Here is a 23,634-nt window from a genome sequence, read left to right on the forward strand (position 1 = left end):
CAGTGCAGAGCAGGTCTGCTTTGTGGATTATTAAGATCTTTTACTTGGATGTTTGATATGTGTTTAGTGACCCTTACCTTCATGGCATTGATAGTCTTGCCTGTAGAATGCTGTACATGCTGTGCAGATGGCCCTGTAAACAAACTTGCTTTTGCAGTCATCTTTCACTGTGCTATAATATTTCTTTTTTGAGTTTGGGAAATAAAAGCTGTTTCTCTTACTCATAAGCATTTGCATACTGGAGTCATGAAGGGAAAGGTGTCAGCATTTGACTCTGTATTTGGCAAAGCATGTCCTTCTATCCAGCTCCTACTATTCCGCCATTTACGATCGATGAAAGTAGGCTCAGGGTGAAGTATCTTAATAATTTCCATAGTTGATGTTCCAGTTTTCAATGATGATATGTTTTATTTCTGCAGAGTCCTTTGAAAATGTGAGAATCATACTTCTTTTATGTGTCAGTATAATTTTTTGAGCTCACTATATTAATTAGTTCTCTTCCTGGTGGATTGAACAGAATTGGGTCATTGCTCTGTTTCATGGTTGAAATGGGACCAAGTATGTCTTTTATCAGTTTCTCACTGCATCCCCTTTCAAGAAAGTCACTTTGCAGTTTGCTCAGGGTATGTAGAAACTGCATCATTTCCCTAGACATAAGAGCTATCCTCTTCCCTTGTGACTATATAATGTTTTTTATTTTGGGTGCACACTGTTTGTATGTAGCAACAGGTTGAGTGGGCTTTCTAATCTAGCTAAACACACACACACACACACAAATTTATACACACACACATATATATATATATATATATATATATATATACACACACACACACACACACACATATATACACATACACACACACACATGATTTTTACTTCTAATGTTATTCTTGTTAGTCAATTAAAAGGTTATTTTTCATTTCACTTTGACAATGTAGAACATTTTTAAGTTCCTAAGTTAATACAAATGTAATGCTATTCTTCTTTGTGCCTAATTTTGTGACACAGAAGGAGGGATGCTGCCCTGACTGTTGCCCAGATGACCTGAACTTGAGTAGCAGCTGATGCACTGGAAGAGCCATGCAGGGCAGGATGGGACTGAGTGACCAACACTGGCTCATACATGCTAGAGAGAGGCGTGCTGGTTCCTGATCTGCTGAGTTACTCCTGTGCAAATGGAGGTTTGTACAGAAACAGTCTAGTCTGGGAAGATGTGGGCTTAATGCTTGCAGTGTGGTGGTGGTAACCTTTATTTGCATGTACTGTATGTAGGAGCTCACTATGGTGATGTGGGAGCTCACGTTCATCACTAGTCAATGGCATTAAGGTTATAGAAGAAACCACTTCACAGCCTATTCCCTGGAATATATAGACATATTATGTTATGTGTATGTTCCCCACTAAAGGTGTAGGGCATAAAGGTGACGTATGGACAGACATACCTCAGAACTTCTTTGCCGACAGTTCAAATGCCATCATTGATTGTCTGAATGCTCCTTCTTCTGTTCTGGTTTCTTTGCCATATTTCAGAAAAGTGCCCCACTGGGGTTTCTTATCTATTTTTACTATTATTTTTGGTGAGTTTACATGTCATCCAGAAAGGAAAAATGTCAGTGTGGGAGGCAGATTACTCATAAAGATAGTCACAAGCAGTCTCTCTTCTGTTAGGGTGCTTCTCACAGCCATACACAGTGTTATGTCTACCAAGCATTTATTCCTAAGACCCTACGTAGTAGTCTTTCCTCCTTATTGATTTACCTGGAGAACCAATGTCTTAAATTGTTGGCACAAGTTATGTTGGAATCTTCCCATCCCAAAGGTCAGCTGCCTGCTAAGAAAAAGGCCAAAAAATGTGGGTCTGATTTAGCTGCTGTCTTGCCTCCCCCAGACATCTCTCTTGAAGATGGTGAAAACCCAGAGGCTTGCCCAGCTGTTGTCTCAGATTCCTCTACCATGACCCTCTCAGAGGCTGGTATGCATCTGACTTCTTGCACATCCTCAGAGGTTCTGCAAAAGTCCGATCCGAATGTTGAGGGGGAACCTCGGCTGATTATTTCTGGGGGACCAAAGGCGATACTGCAAATTCATGACTGGGAGGAGATTCCCACTACATTGGTTGAGTATAGGCAAGGATCTGAACTGCCTAGGGATTTTTGGGGGGAATGTTCCTCAGAAGAAAAAGCAAAAAACTAAGTATATTCCCCTACTGCTAAAAATCCCCACAATGAATGGCAGGATTTTACCCATGGGGTTGTTTAATGTCTTAATGGCCTTAAAGCCACCTCAATGAGTTTCTGTGCCTGCTGTTCTTGGTCTTCTACTCTCTTTAAGAGGCTCAGAGAGCAGGAATCCTCTCATGGGGATTTGAATTCTGGGGAAGCGTCTTTGGCATATTCCTCTCAAATTTCTTCTCCCTTGCATTATGGATCTGAGGAGGAAGGTTCTATCAGTCCAGATTCTCCCTTGGAGGAACTCTGTTTTGGGGACACTATTTCTCACATGATGGAATATTTCAAATGGGACTGTTCTCAGGTTTCTTATATTCAAAAGAGGTATTATGAATTCCTCCAGATGGAGTCTCCCAAGCTCTCTGCTGTACCTCCTGTCTTGGCTGCCCTTCTAGAAACCTTTTCAAAAACATCTGTGGCCCCTGATTCTCAACCTTCAGCCCCCAAGAAACCTGATAGATTTTACAAGGTGCCAGATGATTGTAAGTTCTTGTACAAATTTCCTTCTGCTGATCCTTTTGTAGTGTCTGTCTCTTTTGACAAACTTTCTTACGTTTGCCATCTACTAAACTACTTCCTTCAGACAAGGAGAGTAGAGCTAAGGAATGTTTAGGCAAAAAGGTATATAATGCTGCCACCCTGGCTTTGCAGGCTTGTAATTACCAAACTCATATGACCAGGTATGTTTAGTCCTTGTTTCTCAAGCTTCTCAGTGAATCTTTGACCTCCCTGATTCAGAGGGTCTCGGCCCTTTCTATATTGGGTTCTACCTCTCAAGTGGTTCTCCACTCTATTAAATATAGTTATTACTCAGCTGATACTTCCTCTAGGGCTGCTGCCTTTAATTCTGTTTTGAGAAGTTGCTCTTGGCTTTGTCTCCAGCTCTTACCTGATGATATTAAGACTAAATTGCTGGATGCTCCTCTTGATAATAAAACATTTTTGGTTCTGCTGCTGCTGAGCTTTTTAAGTCCATCCAGGATAAAGGCAAGGCCTTTCAGGAATTGAAAAACATTCTTGTCTCTCCTATCCCTAAGTTTCAGAGTAACTACTGATCCAAATCTGCATTTGTATGTAGGCAGCCCCGCCCTCCTCTTAAAGGTAAGAAGGGTTCTAGGCATGTACCTCCTGCTAAGTCTGCTCAGACTCCAACTTCTCAGAAGCTCCTTTTCAAAACAAACCAGGTTCTAACAGTTTTCTCCCCCTTTCCCTTGGTCAGGTTCCCATATCCCTTTGTGTTTTCCTGTCCCTTCCCAATTGGTTAAGGGTCACTCAAGACTCCTGGGTTCTGTCCATCATCTGCCATGGATACTTCATGGTGTGGAAATACCTTCCTCCTTTTCTGGGCATCACCCAACCTCCTCAAGGATAGCTTCCTTCCATTCTTTCCAGAACTGCTTCAAGGCCTTTTGTTCCAGGAGACCATTCAAGTTGTGCTCCCTGCCCAGGAAGGGAAGGGGTTTTATTCCAGGATATTTCTGATTCCCAGGAAGGAAGGCATCTGGAGGCACATTCTGGATATTTCTAAGTCCAACACCTTTCTGAAGGTCCCCTCCTTTCTGATGTTATCCCTTCAAACCCTGTCCCCTCTTTTTCTTCCCCAGGCTTTCATAGTATCGCTGGACCTGAAGGATGCCGATCTTCACATCCCTACTCATCCCCTTTTCAAAGATGATTTTACATTTCTCTATTTATTCCATGCATTTTCAGTTCTCTGCTTTGCCCTTTGGCCTTTCTACTGTCCCAAGGGTATTTGCCAAATGCCTCGATCACGTCATTGCCTTTTGCAATATGAGTGGGGTTCAAATCTTTCCTTGTCTGGATGATCTCATTCAGGCCCTCCACCCCACCCCTGAGGTCTTGCTTCAGCACTTCTAGTTTATGGTGTGTCTCTTACAAAGCCTGGGGTTTACCATAAACTTTCAGAAATTAGTCCTGGTTCCTTCTCAGGATCTCTCTTTTTTTTGGTTGCAGGATCCAGACCATTTCCATGCTGGCATCCCTGCTTCCATCCAAGGCTCTCTCTCTAATCATCTTTTTTCAATCCATTCTTCCTCTGGCTTCAGTCATAGCCAGGGATTTGTTCAGGGTTCTAGGATTCATGGCGTCTACCATTCCTTTGTTGCCTGTAACCAGACTCCATATGAAAAAAAATACAGTGGCTCCTAAAGTCAGTGTGGCTTCAGCAGTGTCATCCTCTACATTTTCTAGTTCCTTTTCTTCCATGCCTCAAACTCCAGCTTCAGTGGTGGCTTCATCAGCTTTCTCTCAAGCCAGGACTTCCTTTCAACCCCCCAGTCCTATCTCGGTAACTTTTTTGGGATGCCTTGGACAAGGGGTGGGCAGCTTCCTTTGATTTCCTCAAGGTCCAGAGTCTCTGGCCTTCTCATCAGCAGTCAGATCATGTCAACATAAAGGAGATGAGAGCTCTCCTTTTAGCTCTTCAGACCTTTCATTCTCTTTTTCTTCCAGGACCTCTCAAAAATCTTCACAGACAATACCGCAGTAATGTGGTATATCAACAAGCAAGGGAGAACACAGTACCACCTTCTTTGCTGACTTGCTCTTCAGGTCTGGGATTTAGCTGTCCAGTCTGGAGTGACTCTTCAGGCTGTCTACATTCCATCAGGGAAAAATATAGTGGCAGACTCTTTGAGCAGGTCCAGTATGCAGGCTCATGAATGGCTACTTCACAGAGATGTGTTTCTGGACATTGTCCATCAGTGGGGTACTCCACAGGTAGCTCTTTTTGCCTTGGGTTTGAACAGACAACAACTTTTTTTTTTTTTTTGTGCCAGATTCCCAAGTCCTCTGGTTTGGAAGGTGGATGCCCTGTCTTCTCATTGGAAGAGGATGTTTCTCTACACCGTCTCTAATAAGGTCCTGTTAAAGATCAAGCAAGACTCCCCAAAAATCTTGCTGGTGACTCCCTTTTGGCCCAGACAGCATTGGTTCCTCCCTTCTTCTTCACCTAACCAGGGGCAATCACCACAAGTTTCCTCACAGGGTGGACCTGCTTACACAGGACAAGGGTTTCTGATCCATCTTCACTTGTCCACTCTTCAGCTGACACTGTGGTTGATAAGGTTTTAATACCTTTTAGACACCTTTTTTTCTGAGGCCTTGCTTAAGATTCTGTATGAGGCCAGAAAACCCACTACCTGGAAATCATATTTGTCCAAATGGAAGAGATTTTCTGTATGGTGCTTTTCTAACAACCAGGATCCATTTTCTTTGGGGATCCCTCTGGATGTTCTTTGTGTTTCACTGTTGCAGTCATTACATTTGGGTAATCTGCTGGCAGGTTGCCCTCAGTCGGACTGATTAACAAAGTCTTGGGTCCTGCGTCAGTTGCTGTCCCTTCTTCCATTCTTCCATGATGTCAGGTCATCAGGGGTATAAAACATGCAGCTAATGCCATTACATCAGTCTTTCTTGCTGTGCGGTGCCCGATGCAGAAGCAGTTCACAAGTGCCAGTCGTCCGACTCCTGAAATTTTCGTTTTCGAGTTTCAGATCCGAAGTCTTCAACTAAAAAGCTAAGTACCCTGTTGGGGAAACTTTCTTGCACCTTATCGATGTCAGTAAAAGTTAATAATTGCATTACTTGTGGGAAGCAAATACCTCATAAAGATTTCCATTTGTACTGTATTCCTTGCCTAGGCCCTGACCACGATGTACCTTGCTGTTGGTTCTGTGCTTTATTTAATCAATGCACTATCAAACGTCGGTACATTTTTGCTTCTAAATATTTTGGCTCACGCTTTAATTATCCAGAAATGTCGTCTGTTAGCAATCCGACTACCGGAATACCTAAAAAACGCAAAGAAAAAGACAGAGACAGGCCGCTGAGGTCCAAAACTGCCGACAACTCTTCTCCTAAGCCAGTCGCCAGTTCACCGGTACTCAGTGAGGCACTTTCGCAGCCCCTTATACCCGCTACTTCTGATTCGCAGGCCTCTACTGAGACCCATTCGAAGTCTGGTATGCCGCGAGATGCTTCAATTATGGAACCCGTGGATGTCTCTACCTTGGATGGGTCTGGAGCCGCTGTGCAGGCACTGGCTTCTGAGGGTGTTTTCAGGCCTACAGATTTGTATATTAAACCAACGCCATCTTCAAAACTAAGGCCAAAATCTCGACCTATGTCTAAAAAACCTACACCTAGGCCACTTGTGCAGACCCCTATGCCTAAAAAACAAATGATCAAAATGGCTGAAGATTTAATTACTCTGATCAGGGGTAGCCAACCCCTCCCCCCTTCTAAGAGGCCTAGGCAAGATATTGACTATGAATCTTCTGAACAGGATTCTATTTCTTCTGACTCTTCTAATGAACAGGAATTGTCTATACCTACTTATGAGGACTCTGATGCAGAGGATTCCATTCCTTCTGCTTCTCCCCCTGAGGATTTTTGTTTTGGGGAAACTTTACATACCTTAAGGGATCATTTCCACTGGGAAAGTCAGGGTTTTTCTGAATCTAAAAAGAGGCTTAGGGATTTTCTTCTTCTTCCTCAACATAGGCCTTTGGCTACACCTCCTGGTCTAGACATTGCTGATGATGTTTTTTCAGAATCTAGTATAGCTCCTGATTCTCTGCCTCCAGCTCCTTGTAAGCCAGACAAATACTACAGGGTTCCTGATTCCCACAAATTCCTTTTCAAAAATCCTGTTGCGGATCCTGAAACCATTTCTCAGGGCCCCAAGGGCATTAAGGCTTCCACTGCTAAAAAGCCTAACCCTTCTGATAGAGATTCCAGGGCGCTGGATAGATGGGGTAAGAAGGTCTACACTTCTGCAACCTTGGCAATCAGGGCTTTAAACTGTCAATTTCATATGCTAAAATATCAGCAGGATATCATGGGACTGCTTAAACAGAAAATGATGTTGATTTCTGACTGTGTGGAAAATAAAGATTTACAGGATCTATTGCATTCAATTGAACAAGTTGGAAAACATACTTTGCAATGTGGTTTTGATTCTTTGGAGGCCTCTTGCAGGGCTGCTGTAACTGGGTCTGTGCTAAGAAGACATGCTTGGCTCAAAGAGCAAACTCTGCCTGATCATGTTAAAGCAAAATTGTTGGACGCTCCTTTACAACAGGACCGTCTCTTTGGTAATAAGGCTGAAGAAGTTCTAAAAAAGATGGAAGATAAAGCTAAATCTATGCAAACTGTGAAAGATTTCTTACAAGTACAACCTCCTAGATTTAGTAGGCACTGGCCTACTAAGAACTGGTCCTTTCCAGTTCCTTCGAGAGCCACTCAAGTCAAACCCAGGCATTCCAAAGGCACCAGGTTTCAGTCCCAAGGGACTTTCAGAACAAAGCAATGGGGTGCCTCCTCTTCCAAATCTGGAAACAGCAAGACACCTCCCTATGGTAAGCAGTCTCAATGACTTCCCTCTACACTTACCAAGCACTTACCTTTTGGCCGCCCCTTTGGGGGAAAACTGTCTCTTCATGCAAAAAACTGGCAACTTATAACCCAGGACAAATGGGTTTTAAATATAGTATCCCAGGGATACATATTTCATTTCCACATGCTGCCGACTCCAAACAGATGGCCAGACCTGCCCCCAAATCAGTGGGCAGAGGCCCAGAAACAAGTACTTTCCCTCATGAGCATGGGGGCTATTCAACTAGTTCCAGAAGAGGAAAAGGGACAAGGTTTCTATTCAAGACATTTCCTGGTACCCAGAAAAGAGAAATCATGGCTTCCAAATCTGGACTTATCTACTCTAAACACCTTTCTGGACATTCCAAAATTCAAGATGCTGTCTCTTCACCAGTTACTTCCTATGCTAGGCAAAGATGCCTGGTTGGCAACTCTAGATTTAAAAGAGGCTTACTTGCATATCCCAATCAGGGAATCTTACAGAAGATACCTCCATTTCAAAGCAGGCAACTTGCATTACCAGTTCTCTGCACTGCCCTTTGGCTTATCTACTGCGCCCAGGGTCTTTACAAAGTGCCTGGCTCCAGTAATTGCATTTTGTAGGCAAAGAAATATTCAAATATATCCATACGTGAACGATTGTCTAATTCAGGCAGAAAACAAGGACATTCTTCTAAAACATCTGGCATTTGTAAAAAGGGTTCTAACTTGTCTAGGGTACACTATAAATGAAAATAAATCACAACTGGCATCCTTTCAAAAAATTACATTCCTGGGTGCAAGCTTGAATACAACTGCCCAGATGGCTTTCCTTACTCCAGAGAAGCAAATTCATTTGGTGACTTACTTCAAGCAGGTGGCCACAAAAACTCTGCTTTCTGCAAGGCAAATACTGCAAGCCTTGGGGTTCATGGTCTCCTGCATTCTTCTAATTCCATATGCAAGACTGCATATGAGGAAACTTCAGTGGTATTTAAAAAGTCTATGGAGTCAGCATTGTCACAGCCTAGAAACAATGATTCCTGTCATAGCTTGCCTGCACCGAGATTTCCTATGGTGGGCAGAGGCCTGCCACCAGAACAAGGGACTGCCATTCACACCACCCCCTGCCACCCAAACCCTAACTACAGACGCATCAGACTATGCATGGGATGCTCATCTGGCAGGGAAGTGCATTCAGGGAAAATGGAGCCCAAATCAAATGCACCTTCACATAAATCAAAAAGAAATGCTAGCTGTACAGAATGCACTGACAGCCTTCAAGGACTACCTTCATCCACGACAATTACTGATAAAGACGGACAACACCATGGTTATGTGGTACATAAACAAGCAGGGGGGTACACACTCTTACCCCCTCTGCAGATTAGCCATGGCATTGTGGAACATGGCCTTAAGCTATCAAGTACAACTACAAGCTCCATTCTTGCCAGGAAAGCTGAATACTCTGGCAGAAGAACTAAGTAGAAATCTCATGGACCCACACAAATGGAAACTGGAACCATGGATTTTCAACATGTTGACATGCAAATGGGGGAGCCCAGACACAGATCTTTTTGCCTCACCCCAGAACTATCAGTTGGACAAATTTTGCACAAGAACTCATCACAAAAAAGCCTGGAAAGTGTATGCTCTGTCCTTCAGCTGGAAAAACCTATCAGTCTATGCCTTTCCCCCTCTGCCTCTGCTCTCCAAAGTTCTACTAAAAGTCAAACAGGACAAACCAAAAATTATTTTGATTGCTCCAGACTGGCCTCGCCAACACTGGTACCCACTCCTGCGCAGTGTGTCACACCTTCCACCATGGCACCTGCTTCAGACATCTTACTTACTGTCATAGCAGAACAACCAAACTCTGCACACTCAGCTCCAAACTTTGAATCTTGCAGCATGGTTAATCACCTAAATTCACCCTTAGCATCCCTCAGCAAACCTGTGATGGATGTCATTTTGGAGGCGAGAAGACCTAGTACTAGAAAATCTTATGCTGACAAATGGAAAGGATCCTGTGCCTGGAATCAATCTCAAGGGATAAGCACAGCAGTGCCCAACATTCCTCAGATTTTACAATACTTAACTGAGATGCTTCACAAGGGCCTGTCCTTTTCTTCCATAAAAAAAACATGCCTCAGCCATTTCAGCTCATTACAATACAGAACCTCCCCTCTTCTCTCATCCTCTGCTAAAGCAGTAGCTCAGTGGGGCCAAAAACATAAGACCACCCAGGAGAGCTGCAACCCCTGCCTGGGACCTTAATTTTGTATTGGAGAAACTCACTCTCCCTCCTTTCAAGCCAGCTGCTACTGCAGACTTAAAATTCCTCTCCTGGAAAACAGCTTTCCTTTTAGCAGTCACTTCAGCTAGAAGGATTTCCGAATTACAGGCTCTTATGGCAGTGGAGCCTTTCATCATTTTTCACGCGGAGAGGGTATCTCTCAGGACCAACCCATCCTTCATGCCTAAGGTGGCATCCAGTGTGGCTCTTAATCAGACCATTCATTTGCCAACTTTCTTTCCCAGTCCACAGAACAAGGGGGAGCAGATTCTGCATTCATTGGATGCACACAGACAACTTAGATTTTACTTAAACAGGACTAAGGCTCAAAGAAAATCTGAACAACTGCTGGTAGCATTTGCTGCAGGGGCAGAGGGAAAGGCTATTTCAAAGCAAACCATTTCCAAATGGATAAGCCATTGTATTTGTTTCTGCTATAAGCACCATGGAAAAACTATCCCTCAGGGGATCAGATCCTATTCCACCAGGGCTGCATCTACTTCAACAGCCTTTCTCAGAGGTGTTCCTACCAGGGACATTCTAGAAGCTGCTACCTGGATCTCAGTTCATACTTTCACCAAACATTACCATTTACCACTTTTCTCTAAATCCAGAGCTGGCTTTGCTACTGCTGTCCTGCAGGGCCTTATAGCTGGTCCTAATGCTGTATCATTTCCTCCTCCCAACCTTAGCTTTGGGAATCGACCCAAATGTAATGACTTCAACAGTGAAACACGAAGAACAGAGTACAGTTGTGTACACTTACCATAAATGTAGATGTTCGAGTGAATTCACTGTTGCAGTCCTGGTTACCCTCCCTCCAGCCCCCTATTTTTCTCTGGCTATACCTCTACTTTCTTTTACTATGCTTAAAAGCCCTTTTGGTGTATTTGCTTTTGGTTGGAGGTATATTTTTTGTGTTTTTAATTTTATTTGCCCCCCATTTGGGGGGCACCTGACATCTGGGGCAAGAAAAACTGATGTAATGGCGTTGGCTGCATGTTTTATATCCCTGACGACCTGACATCATGGATGAAGGGACAGCAACCGACGCAGGACCCAAAACTTTGTTAATCCGGCTGAATGAGGGCAACCTGCCAGCAGATTACCCAAATGTAATGACTGCAACAGTGAATACACTCAAAGGTCTACATTTATGGTAAGTGTACACAACTGTACTTTCTCTCTTATCTGTGTGAATTGCTCCATGCTGGTTTAGCATATTCTTCGGTTAAAGCTCACCTTTTAGTTATTATTGCTTGTCTGCCAATGTCTCCTCCTCTGGCCTCTAGATTTGATGTCAAACAATTTCTTAATGGTGTCCTTCATATCAGGCCTCCCAGGAAGCCTATTCCACCTTCCTGGGACCTCAGTTTTATACCTGAAAATTTGACTCAGGCTCCTTTTCAGCCTGCAGCTTCAGCTTCCTTGCAACATTGTCCTTGTAAGACTGTTCTTTGTTTGGTCCTTACTTCAGCTAAGAGAGTCTCTGAACTCCACGTTCTTATGGTTGTTCCTCCTTTCTTGTTTTTTCATAGGGACAGGGTGTATCTTCATACTAATCCTTCTATTATGCCCAAGGTGGTTAATGAATTGTTTCTTAGTCAGTCTATTCATTTGCCCTCCTTTTTTTCCTTCTCTGCAGTCTGCTAGTGAGAAGGGTTTTCACAGCTTGGATTTGCATAGACATCTCAGATATTTGGATAAGACTAAGAAGATTCACAAATCTGAGCAACTTTTTGTTTCCTTTTATCCTAGGTCTCTAGATTTGGCTGTTTCTAAGCAAAGCATATACTCCTGAATCTCAAAGGACGTTTATTTTTGTTATTGTTTCCGTAGTAAATGTCTTTCTACCTCTGTAAATTCTCATTCTACTAGAGCTGTTCTTTCTTCTGGTACTTTTTTCAAAGGATTAGATACCAGTTCCATCCTTGATGCTGCTACTTGGACTTTTGTCCATACCATCGTTTCCAGAGCAAGAACAGGCTTTGCCAGAGCTATCCTGCATGGGTTTCTAGAGGGCTCCTCTGGGCCTTCCCCTTCCCAAGTTTCGTCTCAAGCTTATGTGCTCTACCTTATGTAAAGAATACTGCAACAGTGATAAGGAAGGACATAGTACAGTTGTGTAAAATCTTGCCAAACAGCAGATGTACTTCTCTTCACTGTTGCAGTATTCACCCCCTCCACTCTGCCCTATTCTTTCTTTCTTCCTTGTCTAGAATTCTTTTTCTTTTTTTCCTTCTGGATGCACTTGTTCCTCCTAGTTCCTAGAAATATTTGTTCCTCCTTGAACTTTTCAGTTCTGCGCTATGCATCCGTACATCACCTTTACGCCCTACATCTTCAGGTGGGAGCATACGCGTAATGTATGATGTCTATATATTCCTAAGGCTTTGGTATACTGGCCAGACATTGAGCTACTCTTGGCAAGGAATCCCTTATGTAAAGAATACTGCAACAGTGAAGAGAGAAGGACATCTACTGTTATGGTAAGATCTTACACAACTGTACTTTCTGCTCCAGTGCACCAATCAGCATTATAGTGCCACAATATGATTGACATTGGTACCGGTGGTATCATCAGTACTGGCATGTTAGTGAAATTACTTCATGACAAATGCACTAAACAGTCACTCACCAGTGATGTTTATGCAGATTTCACACTGTCCATACTAAATAATTGGAGACCTTATATGCCTTCAAATATTTCATGAATTAAATTGGAGAGAGTCAGCAGCCAGCAATGTTCATACTGAATGCCTTACTATTTTGTCATCCTGTTTATCTGTGTAATAGTAAGACTTGCTATGGCAGAACATCTGTATTCCATTATCTACCTTCTCTTCCTGGGCAGGCCTGCCAACCATTTCAGTAATAGACATCTGGTGGATATATATTGATTAACGGCATGTGGCAGATGTAGGTGTATAAAACTATATTTCTTCAGGATATGTCTCTGCACTCTTTCAGGCTGTGTCTGTAAATTATGGAAATCAGAGAACATGAAAATACAAGGGAAGGAGACTGTCAAACACTGTGCCTACCTGTATCTTACCTCTGGCAGCTATTTGGGATATCAGAAGGGAATGAGTGATGTCTCTTCTGGAATTTGCAAGAAAGTGTGTGTGTGTGTGTGTGTGTGTGTGTGTGTGTGTGTGTGTGTGTGTGTGTGTGTGTGTGTGTGTGTGTGTGTGTGTGTGTGTGTGTGTGTGTGTGTGTGTGTGTGTGTGTGTGTGTGTGTGTGTGTGTGTGTAAAAGTGAGGGTTGTCATTCAGTAACCTAACAAATATGATCACCAGTTTCAGGGGAATAAGGAACAAAATTGAACATGTCCTCCTATAAAGCCTTTGTAAAGGGTTTCTAATATATTAGCATGAATTCTGGTAAATAACTGCTCAAGCTATACACATATAACAACTATCCCTCTTTATTTACTGTTTCATACAGTTATTTAAAGTGAAACTAGAAAAAATGTCCGCGTCTGTTGTTAAACAGGTTCTTAGAATACATTGAATTTCATAATATTTCATAATATATACTTTACAAAATGACAAAATCACTTGTCTTACCTTGTCTGACAGTTTACCTCTGTCAGTTAACTGATTCTGATGTCTCTGCTGTAGAATTATCCTTGGTAATGAAACAGAAGAATTGGAACACATGGAATGCAAGTTTGGATTTGGGATACTTGGCAAAATGCCGTGCTCTGTAGCCTGAGCCTGTGTGATGTCTTTCCTGACAGCAGCAGGCAAACAAGGAGGATTGCTATCCTTCAATTGTTTAATTACTAATTTTGGTAGAGCAGATCTGGCTTCATTAACTGACTCTCTAACAAGCATTTCTAGCTCATTCTTATTCTGGGGATTTTCTTCTTTATGTTTCCCACTTGTTTTGAATGCTTTTAATTTCAGATGCCCATGTTCCTCTGGTTCACTGGGATCAGGTGGCCAGTCCTCATAAGAGTCACATGGTTGAGTGACTTGTGCTAAAACAGGTCGTAGGTCAATCATTATTTTATGAACCTTTTCTTTTATGGCAGAACTGGTTGACTCTGAAGTAGTGCAGCTGTCTCCTTCTTGACATACAGTGGGACTATTATTTGTTTCAAATGTGGTCAAGTCATTACTCATGTTGTGCAGTATATCCTGTTGTTCAGACAAGGTTGCTTTTTCCTTATCTTTTAATGTGTGCATTACATGTTTTTTCCAACTACATGCAATGGACTCTACTGCAAACTTTGGTTTTTGGTATGTCTTGATTGCTCGTCTGATGTTTGAATTCTTGAACTTTGACTGTTCATGAGCATTTCCTCTAAAACCATTAAGAGATATGCTGCCTTCTGGAAGGGGGGTAAGTTTTGGTTGTGGTCTTCTGCCCTTCAGAGTGTTCATCATTGGTCAAGAGATGCATCATACCAGCGTTTTTTCACATTTTTTGTTTTGATGATTTTGTCTGCATCAGTGTTGCTAAAATGCCTTCCCATCTTCTACAGTTAATTACATCTACAAGAAAAATAAATTACATAAATAAATGTTATTCATTCTTAATTAAAAGACAACAAACAGAAGCGCTCAACTTTTATTTATCCATTTTACCTTAGCCTGGTATTCCTAATTATGTGTAGAGGACTGTGAACTTGCTCCATGCTTCTTTCGGAAAGACGGTCCTTGTTACATCCTAGAATTCACACGTGTCATTCAGTTCCCTGTACTGTTTTCCTCTACTGTGTAGCACAATTCACACATGATATAGAATTAATACTGTTTCTGATGATGACTTATCTATGCCTTTATAAAACAAGAGGTGAACGCTATTTAAATAACCAAGCATTGTTGGTGCTGTTTTCAGCTTTGACAACCTAGAATTCTGACAACAACAAAAAAAAAAAGGAAAGTGGGAGACGTTTACATGACCACTCAACAGAAAGAGGCCGATAGCACACAACTGATTGTCTATTTTTTGACAAAGCTGGGTTTCATGCATCTACTGGACTCAAAACTTCTGAGAACAGCTAACAATCATCCCACTTAAACACATCATTCTCTCTACTTCACTAGCAACCAAAGCTCACCTAACCTTCTCTTATCTTTCCCTAAACCCTATTCCTCCTTATAGCTATCATTCTCCCCTCCTAATTTATACCTATCATTCTCCCTTTGCATAGTCATGCTCTCCTTACTTATCCACAATCTCCAGGCCCCTTGTTTCCTCCTCCTGTTCCGAGTTCCACTATGCTGTGCCAGCTCATACTCATTAAATTCCTGTCCTATATTTGCTCCAGCAATAACTAGCACACTTACCCAACCTCACCCACAGCCTTACTCAGACTTCCACTCTATCTCCTCCTCTCTCATTCAGCCTAACCCACTGCTCCTTTTCCACCCAAAAATCTTATCCACCTCAGCTAAGCTACTGACACCAAAACTAAGTCTATATCTACTTTACCTCTTACTCAGCAAACCTAAATGGCCAAATTTTACTAAATGCAATAACCTAATCTTAGCTGGAGATATCCATCCTAACCCCTGTCCTAGTCCCCTACTTAAGAATACCTTCCCCTTATCTCCCTCCTCCTCTCACAATACTCTTAAAATGTTTACTATCAAAGCCCAGAGCCTTAACAATAAACTACACCAATTTCACGCTTGGCTAAGCCATAACCAACCAGACATCTTAGTCATCTACGAAACATGGCTCAAACCCTATATCCCCGACTCTGAAATTCTACCCCCAGGATTTCACACCCTTAGAAATGACCGACTAAACAGAAAAGGTGGCGGCACTGCCTTAATTTACTCCAACCTTCTAACCATAATCCCCCTCCAAATTCCAATTCCACAATTCAAAAACACTGAACTTACAGTTGGACTTCTAAAACTAAATAAACACAAGAATATCTGCATCATTGCCCTATATATTTCCCCTGGTAACAATATTCCTGTCCTCGAGGATATTCTCCTATGGGCTTCTACTAAAATTAATTACGAAACTTATATTTTTGGGGATGTTAATATAGACTGAAGCAATTCAATATTCTCTCTCCCTCTTTTTCCATAAACCTCTATAACTTTACTCAAACTATCCTATCCATCACCAGACCCAACAAAACAAATCCCCCTGGATCCACTATTGTTTGGATCCTAGTCTCCCATCCAAACAAAATAACCAACTCTGGCACTATTTCTGACACCATTAGTGACCACCTCCCAGCTTTCTTCCATCGTTCCACCAGCTCCACACCACCCCAACACCAATACATCTTTACTCGCAACCTTAGTTACTTCAACCCCACAGCCTTCTCAAATATTCTCAAACAAATGAACTGGCAAAAACTATACACCCTTCCTCTTGACAACGCTATAGCCTACTTCAACTTAATTTTCTTAGACACTCTAAACTCCCTAGCCCCTCTATGAAACAAAAGGATAAGAACTAACACAGCTCCATGGCTATCCAAAGATATAAAACAAATAATGTTCCAAAGAGACAAATTGTGGAAGCTTTACCAGAACAATAAATTGACCAATACCTTCCTCCAATACAAACAGCTCCGCAACCTTGTTAAACAGCTAATCACTAAGGACAAAAAATACTATTATATTAGCCTCCGATCAAACAACAACAAAAACCCAAAACAGTTTTGGAAATCTATAAACACTCTTCTCAATCCAGGCACCAGAAATAACCCTTGTTCAGACCCAAGCAAATCCAACCTTGAACTAGCATCAGAATTCAACACATTCTTCACAGAAACTATTTCTGACTTGACCAAAACCTTCCCCAACAATAACCCTCCAATATCTCACTTCTCTCCATCTAACTCTCCCAACAACCCTCCCCCTTATGTCCGAGCTCAAACCTGTCTCCACAAACTTTATAAAAAGACTTCTGTCCAAACTCAAACCCTGCTCCAACGCTTCAGACAATATTCCTTCTTCTTTCCTAAAATGTGCAGCTGATGGCATTGCTCTCCCAATCAGCATCCTAATTAACAGATCCATAAAGGAATCTTACGTCTCTAAATTCTGGTGCTCAGCATACATTCTTCCTCTTCACAAAGGAGGCAAAAACACCAGCATCTCTAACTTCTGTCCTGTTGCTCTCCTCTCACCAATTTCCAAAATCCTAGAAAAATGCATCCACTCCAAACTGATGCCCTTCCTGACCCACAACCATCTCCTGACACCCACCCAGCATGGCTTCCGCCCAGGACATAGTACTATAACCACTCTACACTCTTTCCTTGATACTGTTAACCAAGCCCGTGATTCTGGACACCTAGTTTCTACTGTTTTACTTGATCTTTCTAAAGCCTTCGATACTGTTTCCCACAATCACCTTGTCCATCATCTCTCAAACCTTCATCTCTCTCCAAATACTATATCTTGGTTCTCTAGCTATCTGTCAGAAAGATCCCAGGCAGTTAAATGGAAGAACTCCACCTCTACCTTCCTGCCTACCCCTACTGGCATACCACAGGGATCTATACTTGGGCCTATGCTATTTAATATTTTCATCAACAACTTTCACACTGCCTTTCCTGATTCTAAAATCATTCAATACACAGATGATTTAACTTGTCTGCTCCACTTTAAACACCTCCAAACTGCTGACCAAAACCCAAACTGCTTTTATAACCACTGAAAATTGGATGCAACAAAACCACCTTTCCCTCAATGCAAATACATTAAAAAAACTACTATTCCTACCTTCAAAGACGTTCTCCTATGACAAAAATGCTTTCAAAGTCCTTACTGAATCTAACTCACCTATAGAAGTGGTCCCTTCTTCTAAACTCATTGGTATCACTATTGATGAACACCTCAAGTTCGATATCCACATTCAGCAAAATATTAATAAAACACACCAAAAGTTAGGAATACTGTACAGAAACAATCTCTATCTATCCAACTCCACTAGGCATACTCTGGCCACCACTTATCTTCTTCCATCCTTATTATATGGATCCCCTCTCCTAACTAACCTATCCTCCTCCCTCACTTCCAAACTAGAAAACTGCTACAATAAGATCTCCAAATTTGCTACCAAATCCAAAAATTCCACCCATCACTGCCTTACCCTACAATCATTGAACAGGCTAGAACTCACAAACTACCTGGATTACCTCCAACTCACCACTGCTCACAGACTTATATTTCACCCAACTAAATGTCCAGCCCTAACCAATATCCTCCCCCCTTACACCCCCAACAAAACACCAAAACTTAATCTCTATCCACAAACCTAAATGTCCTGCCGGCCAACTTCTCCTATCTTTCTCACTAGGCAAGAAATGGTATTCTCTCCCTGCTATGCTATGAACTACAACTAACTCAGAAAACTTCAAATCTCTACTCTTCAAACACCTGTCCACCAAATGGAAATGCACCTGCTTTCACCATGCCTCCAAGAGGTTTTTCCTCCCAGGCTCCTTAGCTCTCTATTACCCATAGCTACTTCACCCATGAGTCAATCTAAGCTCTGATGTCTTAGAGTCAAACAGCACACTATTTCAACTTTGTAAATATTGAAAATATCTTCTTATTTTACATGAGCACAAGTAAAGTGTTATCACTATTACTAATATGCATGTATGTTAAGGTGTTTCCCCAACCACAACACAAGTGGCTTGCTCAAATGAAAACTTATTGTAAAATTAATTAATAACAATTCACATTGATTCCTGCTGAATATGCCTAACACTGAATGTACATAAGTTGTAACCTATACAATTTGATTCCTGCTGAATATGCATGATACTGAATGCACATAATTGTAACTTATTACTATACAATGTTTCTTGTATATTACTACTTTATTTGTATTTGCTTGTTTTTGTATATTCTTTCTTTTTGCATTTCTTTATCCTGGAGCTTTTCTCCCCGGGCCTCCACTGAAAACGGGTCTTCTGGACCCAGTGGACTTCCCCGATAATCAAACTGGAAATAAAATAAAAATAAAACAATGGGTAAGTCAGTGAACACTCTAGGGGTAAGATGTGATAGTGCAAACATTACAAGCCAGTACACACACTAACTGTCATTGCACTAAAAAAATGCACTTATCTTTACATACAGTCTTAAAGAATCCTCAAATAGCCTGTCAGAAAACTCAGAATGTGATACTGTTCTCCCTCTCTCTTTTTTATGGGAGAGAGGAAAACCCAAAATGAAGTGGAAGTGACTAGTTGCTACTTCCTTTAAAATGGAAAACATTTCACTGAAATAGCTGGGAAGCATATACTCACACAGTGACAGAAATGATGAGGCTCATCAGTGATCTGCAGAGTTGTAAAGCATATCTAGAATGGAATGGTGAAGCATGAGGCCAGTAGTTGAGTTCATCAGAGTCCTTCTGGTCATGCGTTAAAAGTTACACGTGTACTTGACTGCTGCTTTATACCCATGAAACAGGCAAAAGAACATTGTTAAATTAATTCCTACTCATGCTTTAAACAGTACTGTTTCATTCATAGCTGCTAATGAAATCATATTCTTAGATTAAGTATTGCCTCTTTCATAATGTGTAAATAGTCCAACTTAATGAGATGTAATTCTAGGATACTGCCCAATACTACTGCAGGCAGAGAGGAAATAAAATGTTGTCAAATATTAAATAACTGTCTTCCTTTAGACCTGAAATATCAAGTAAAAGAAAAGTTAAATATCCATTTCTTCACAACATAGGATCATAGGAGATTACTAGGATATCGACCCGGAGGTCAATTTAAGCCTAGCCATTTCAACCTAATGTAATGCCATAGAGGTACTAGTCAATACCCAAGACTGCATTTAGTGATGACTGCCCATGCCCAGGAGGGTTGTGGGTGCTATCCTCAGTAAGAATTTAAGGTGCTCTATCCACTCATCCATTTTCCTCTTGAACAGTGTCATAGAGGTGCTCTGTTTCATATGAATTGGTAGCTTGTTCTAAAGACATGGCAGTTGCTGGGAGATAAATCTGTCCCTCCAACAAATCCTATTTAAGTCACATGACATATTTAAGTCCCTGTAATTGGTGGCCATAGACTCTTTTGATTTATGGATATGCAGTAAGTTCATTAGGTCTGGGTCTTGAGTTGCTCTGTAGGCCAGAGATAAGTCTCCCCTAAGAAGTCTATACAATATGGTGTATAGTGACAGGGATTTTAGTCAGTCTGTGTAAGGCACATGCTGGAGGCCCTTGATCTTCTTTGTGAGAAAACTCTGAGGTCTCTCTAATTTCTGTAGGTGCTTAGTACAGTACATACCAAATGGGGCATTATACTCAATTATGGGCCAGATAAGTGATGAGTATGGGGGGTTATAATTTCTGTTGCTCTCAAGGCGATCCCTTTACTAATCAAGTGAGCTGCGTGGAAAGCTTTCCTTAAAATGTTAGACACATGGTTAAGGTCACAGTCAACCTGTGATCGCTGGTCCTTTACCACTTCATGGGTTCTTAGGGCATTGTTATTGATTTGATAGTGTGAAGGGACATTGTTTGTGCTGACAGCAGTGATGACGCATTTCTTTGCATTCAGTTTGAGACCATGACTAATACACCAGTTGGAGTTGTTGGTCTGTGTGAGACCATCCTGGAGTATACTAACATCATTTGGAGATTCAATGATTGCACCTAGTTTGCAGTTGTCTGCAGACTTGGTCAGCCACAATCCTTTAGTTTTGACCTGAACGTCTGAGAAGTATATACCAAACAGTAAGGGCCCAGTACTGACGCCTGTGGCACCCTGCTAGTAAAAGGTCTGATGGTTGATGTGGAGTCACCCACTTTGATAGTGTGCCCACTTTGTGAGCCAGTTGGCAACCCATCTTACAATGAAGAGATTTACATTTAGTTTGCCAAGTTTCACTGCAATGGCTGAATCTGGGATTGTGTCAAAAGCCTTTGCTAAGTCGAGGTATGCTGTGTGCACAGATTTGCCTTCATCAATGGCCTTGTTCACACTTTCAAAGAAATCCACCAGATTTAACAGGCAAGGTCTGCCCTTCTCAAAGCCGAATTGGGCAGGATCCAGGGTTTGGAGGTCACCTATATCTTTATTTTTGAGGCCCATAATAATACATTCCATTGCCTTACAGATGAGGCTGGTCAGAGTTATGGTTCTGTAGTTCCTTGGGTCTGTTGCTAGGCCACCTTTGTGGAGGGGGAATAACTGTAGCTGTTCTCCACTTCACAAGAATAAAGCCTGTGATGAATGCTATGATGTAATAATCATCATCACAGCCCATTTGTTTATGGCTGACTCAACATACTCAGATAAAATAAGTCTTCAAGCTGTCAGATTGGAATATCACCTTAATGTTTGCAATACAGGAACATTTTTCATCTTTTAAAATTATGTGATAATTAAAGACACTGTACATGTTGGCATTTTTAGATTGCCATAGATGTGCAATAAGCTTAAAGCTTTGAAGTGTTACTTAATACATATCATATGGAATGTATTATGAGTACTGTTTCATTCGTATTTTAACAGGTACTGTATTACACATATAGCTCAACAGTACTGCAAATCCAGAATCATTGTGCCTTCTCTTCTGGGTCCATACATTCTGTGTACGTGCCATTCTGTCAAATGACACACACACTACTTCAGTATGCTGCAGAAAGATCAACTATTCACTATGCAATTTTATCATGGAAGGCTCCAACCCCCCACCACCACCACCATTAAACACCCACACTCTTATACCAGTTCTAAATCTGACATGACAACTTTTGGAGTCTAGTCTTCGTATGCCCACGTTTCCGTACAAAGCTGCACCAATCACATTGCACACAATTTCCATTCTTTAAGTAGATTTGCATGCACCAACCCTCCACGTACTTTCACTCCATTCCCATCCTTTACCCCACATTCACAAAATACTATACATTTCCACTGTACCACTGTATCCCTCCTACAAATCATTCCAGACACACTGTAATGTGACACCTGTGTGGTCCTAATCACCATTCATAGAAGGGATATACACACACTCCATGACTTGTACACCCGCTCTTGCAAACCCAATATTCCTTCCTATATGATATGTTTATTTTCTCTTGTATAATACTTGTTTTGCCTTTCTTTAGACTGTTATATATTAAAGCATTTATATAGTTTACAATTTTCTCCCTGGTTGCTGACAGTAGTCTCTGCTTAGCTGGACTACTAATCATTTTTTTAAACATTTTTATTATCACTTAAGACAATAGGCAAACATACATTAGCAGAAAAAACAAACCAGTGGGAGGTTGACATAACAGTTAAGGTGCTTACTTTATAGATACAAGGTGCAGGGTTTGATTCTCACATGGGGTAACTGGCTAGCCTGAAAGTACAAGTAGCCTAATACTAACATATTTTAACACTGTTCCATTTAAATACATTATACAGCACATATATTATTTACTTTGCTACTCTCATCAGTCCAACATTACAAAAAATATTGCTAAATTCTTCCCTTCTCTTAAACCTCACTCCTCCTCCTCCTGAACATTATCATGCATGCATTCTTCACACAGTTTCAATTTACTTCTATGTAATGTGCTCCTTCCCTTTTCCATTTTTTTTTTACCTCTTTTATAATGTTCAATACCTCAAATGCAGTTGATGTGGACTTTGTTTCCATTTTCTAGTAATTGCTTTTTTGGTTGTTGTTGTCTTTCGGCTTTTCCCGGTTAGGGGTCGCCACAGCGGAACTCCGGTTCGCTAATGATTGGCAGTAGATTTTCACGATGCCGAGTGGCCAGCTCGATGCCCAACCTTTAATGAAGGCACACCCATTCATGCATGTCTTTCGGAAAGCCACTCGACCCACGGGGAGGACATGCAGACTCCACACAGAAGGCACTCCCCACACACTAGCTGAGAATCGAATGGGAGAACCTCTTGCTGTGAGGCAACAATGCTACCGCTGCACCACTGCGGAAAAGACAGTAATTGCTTTTTTTGGTAGCCAATAGAATTAAACTTAATAAGGCCTTACTGTCTCTAGGCAATTCGGATCCTGTATCCCAGCTCAAAATGCTCATTTACTTACAGCCATTTGTTCACCCAATATTTCTGATAGAGTACTCTGTAGGGAATTTTTAAAATCTGCAGACTTATTACACTCCCAAATGGATATTCCAGTTTTCTCTCAATCACACCTCCAACATTTGCTATCCACCTGAGGAAAACATTATTTGAAGTCTGCTTGGGGTATACAAATACCTATGCAAACACTTCCAAGCAAATATCCTAAATCTTCCTGACTTGGTTTCATATTTGGCAGCAACACATATGTCTTCCCATTGTTTTCTTGTAAATTGCTTTTCCAGTCTCTGTTCCCAATCTTTTCCAACCTCTTCTGATTGATTCTTACAGTTATCATGCAATATTTTATATGGCCTACTAATTAACCCTTTTTGACAACTGCTTTTGTTCCTGATTCAACTAAAAACTCTACCAGAGTAGGTCTTTCGCTTAAAACTCCCCTATCTCTTTCTTATTACCTGTGCTCTGACATCAAGTTCTGGTAGGGAAGGCAGTCTCTAGCCTGTAATTTAAATGTCTTGTTGGCCTCAACCCGCTGTAATACCTTTCCTGCATGAATTATTTGTTCACAATATCTTAGTATGGTTGTGTGAGAAATTATGTATAGCCTTTAATAGACCTGACTTTCAGGGGTAGTGACAGTAAGTTTGTGTGTGTGTGTGTGTGTGTGTGTGTGTGTGTGTGTGTGTGTGTGTGTGTGTGTGTGT

General features: G+C 41.4%; 1 protein-coding gene across 2 annotated transcripts in view; it reads right to left on the reverse strand.

Annotated features, from left to right (window-relative positions):
• LOC122787222 overlaps positions 1–23,634 on the reverse strand; it is a 174,189-nt gene that overhangs the window by 120,277 nt on the left and 30,278 nt on the right. For both annotated transcript variants that reach the window (XM_044053821.1, XM_044053820.1), the window contains exon 2: positions 13,473–14,405. In XM_044053821.1, the coding sequence (XP_043909756.1) occupies positions 13,473–14,297 (825 nt within the window). In that variant the 5' untranslated portion in view covers positions 14,298–14,405. The remainder of the gene's footprint in view (positions 1–13,472; positions 14,406–23,634) is intronic.

This window comes from Protopterus annectens, chromosome 13.part0 (assembly GCF_019279795.1).
Source record: "Protopterus annectens isolate FY-2018-M chromosome 13.part0, PAN1.0, whole genome shotgun sequence".
Classification (NCBI taxonomy): Eukaryota; Metazoa; Chordata; order Ceratodontiformes; family Protopteridae; genus Protopterus; species Protopterus annectens.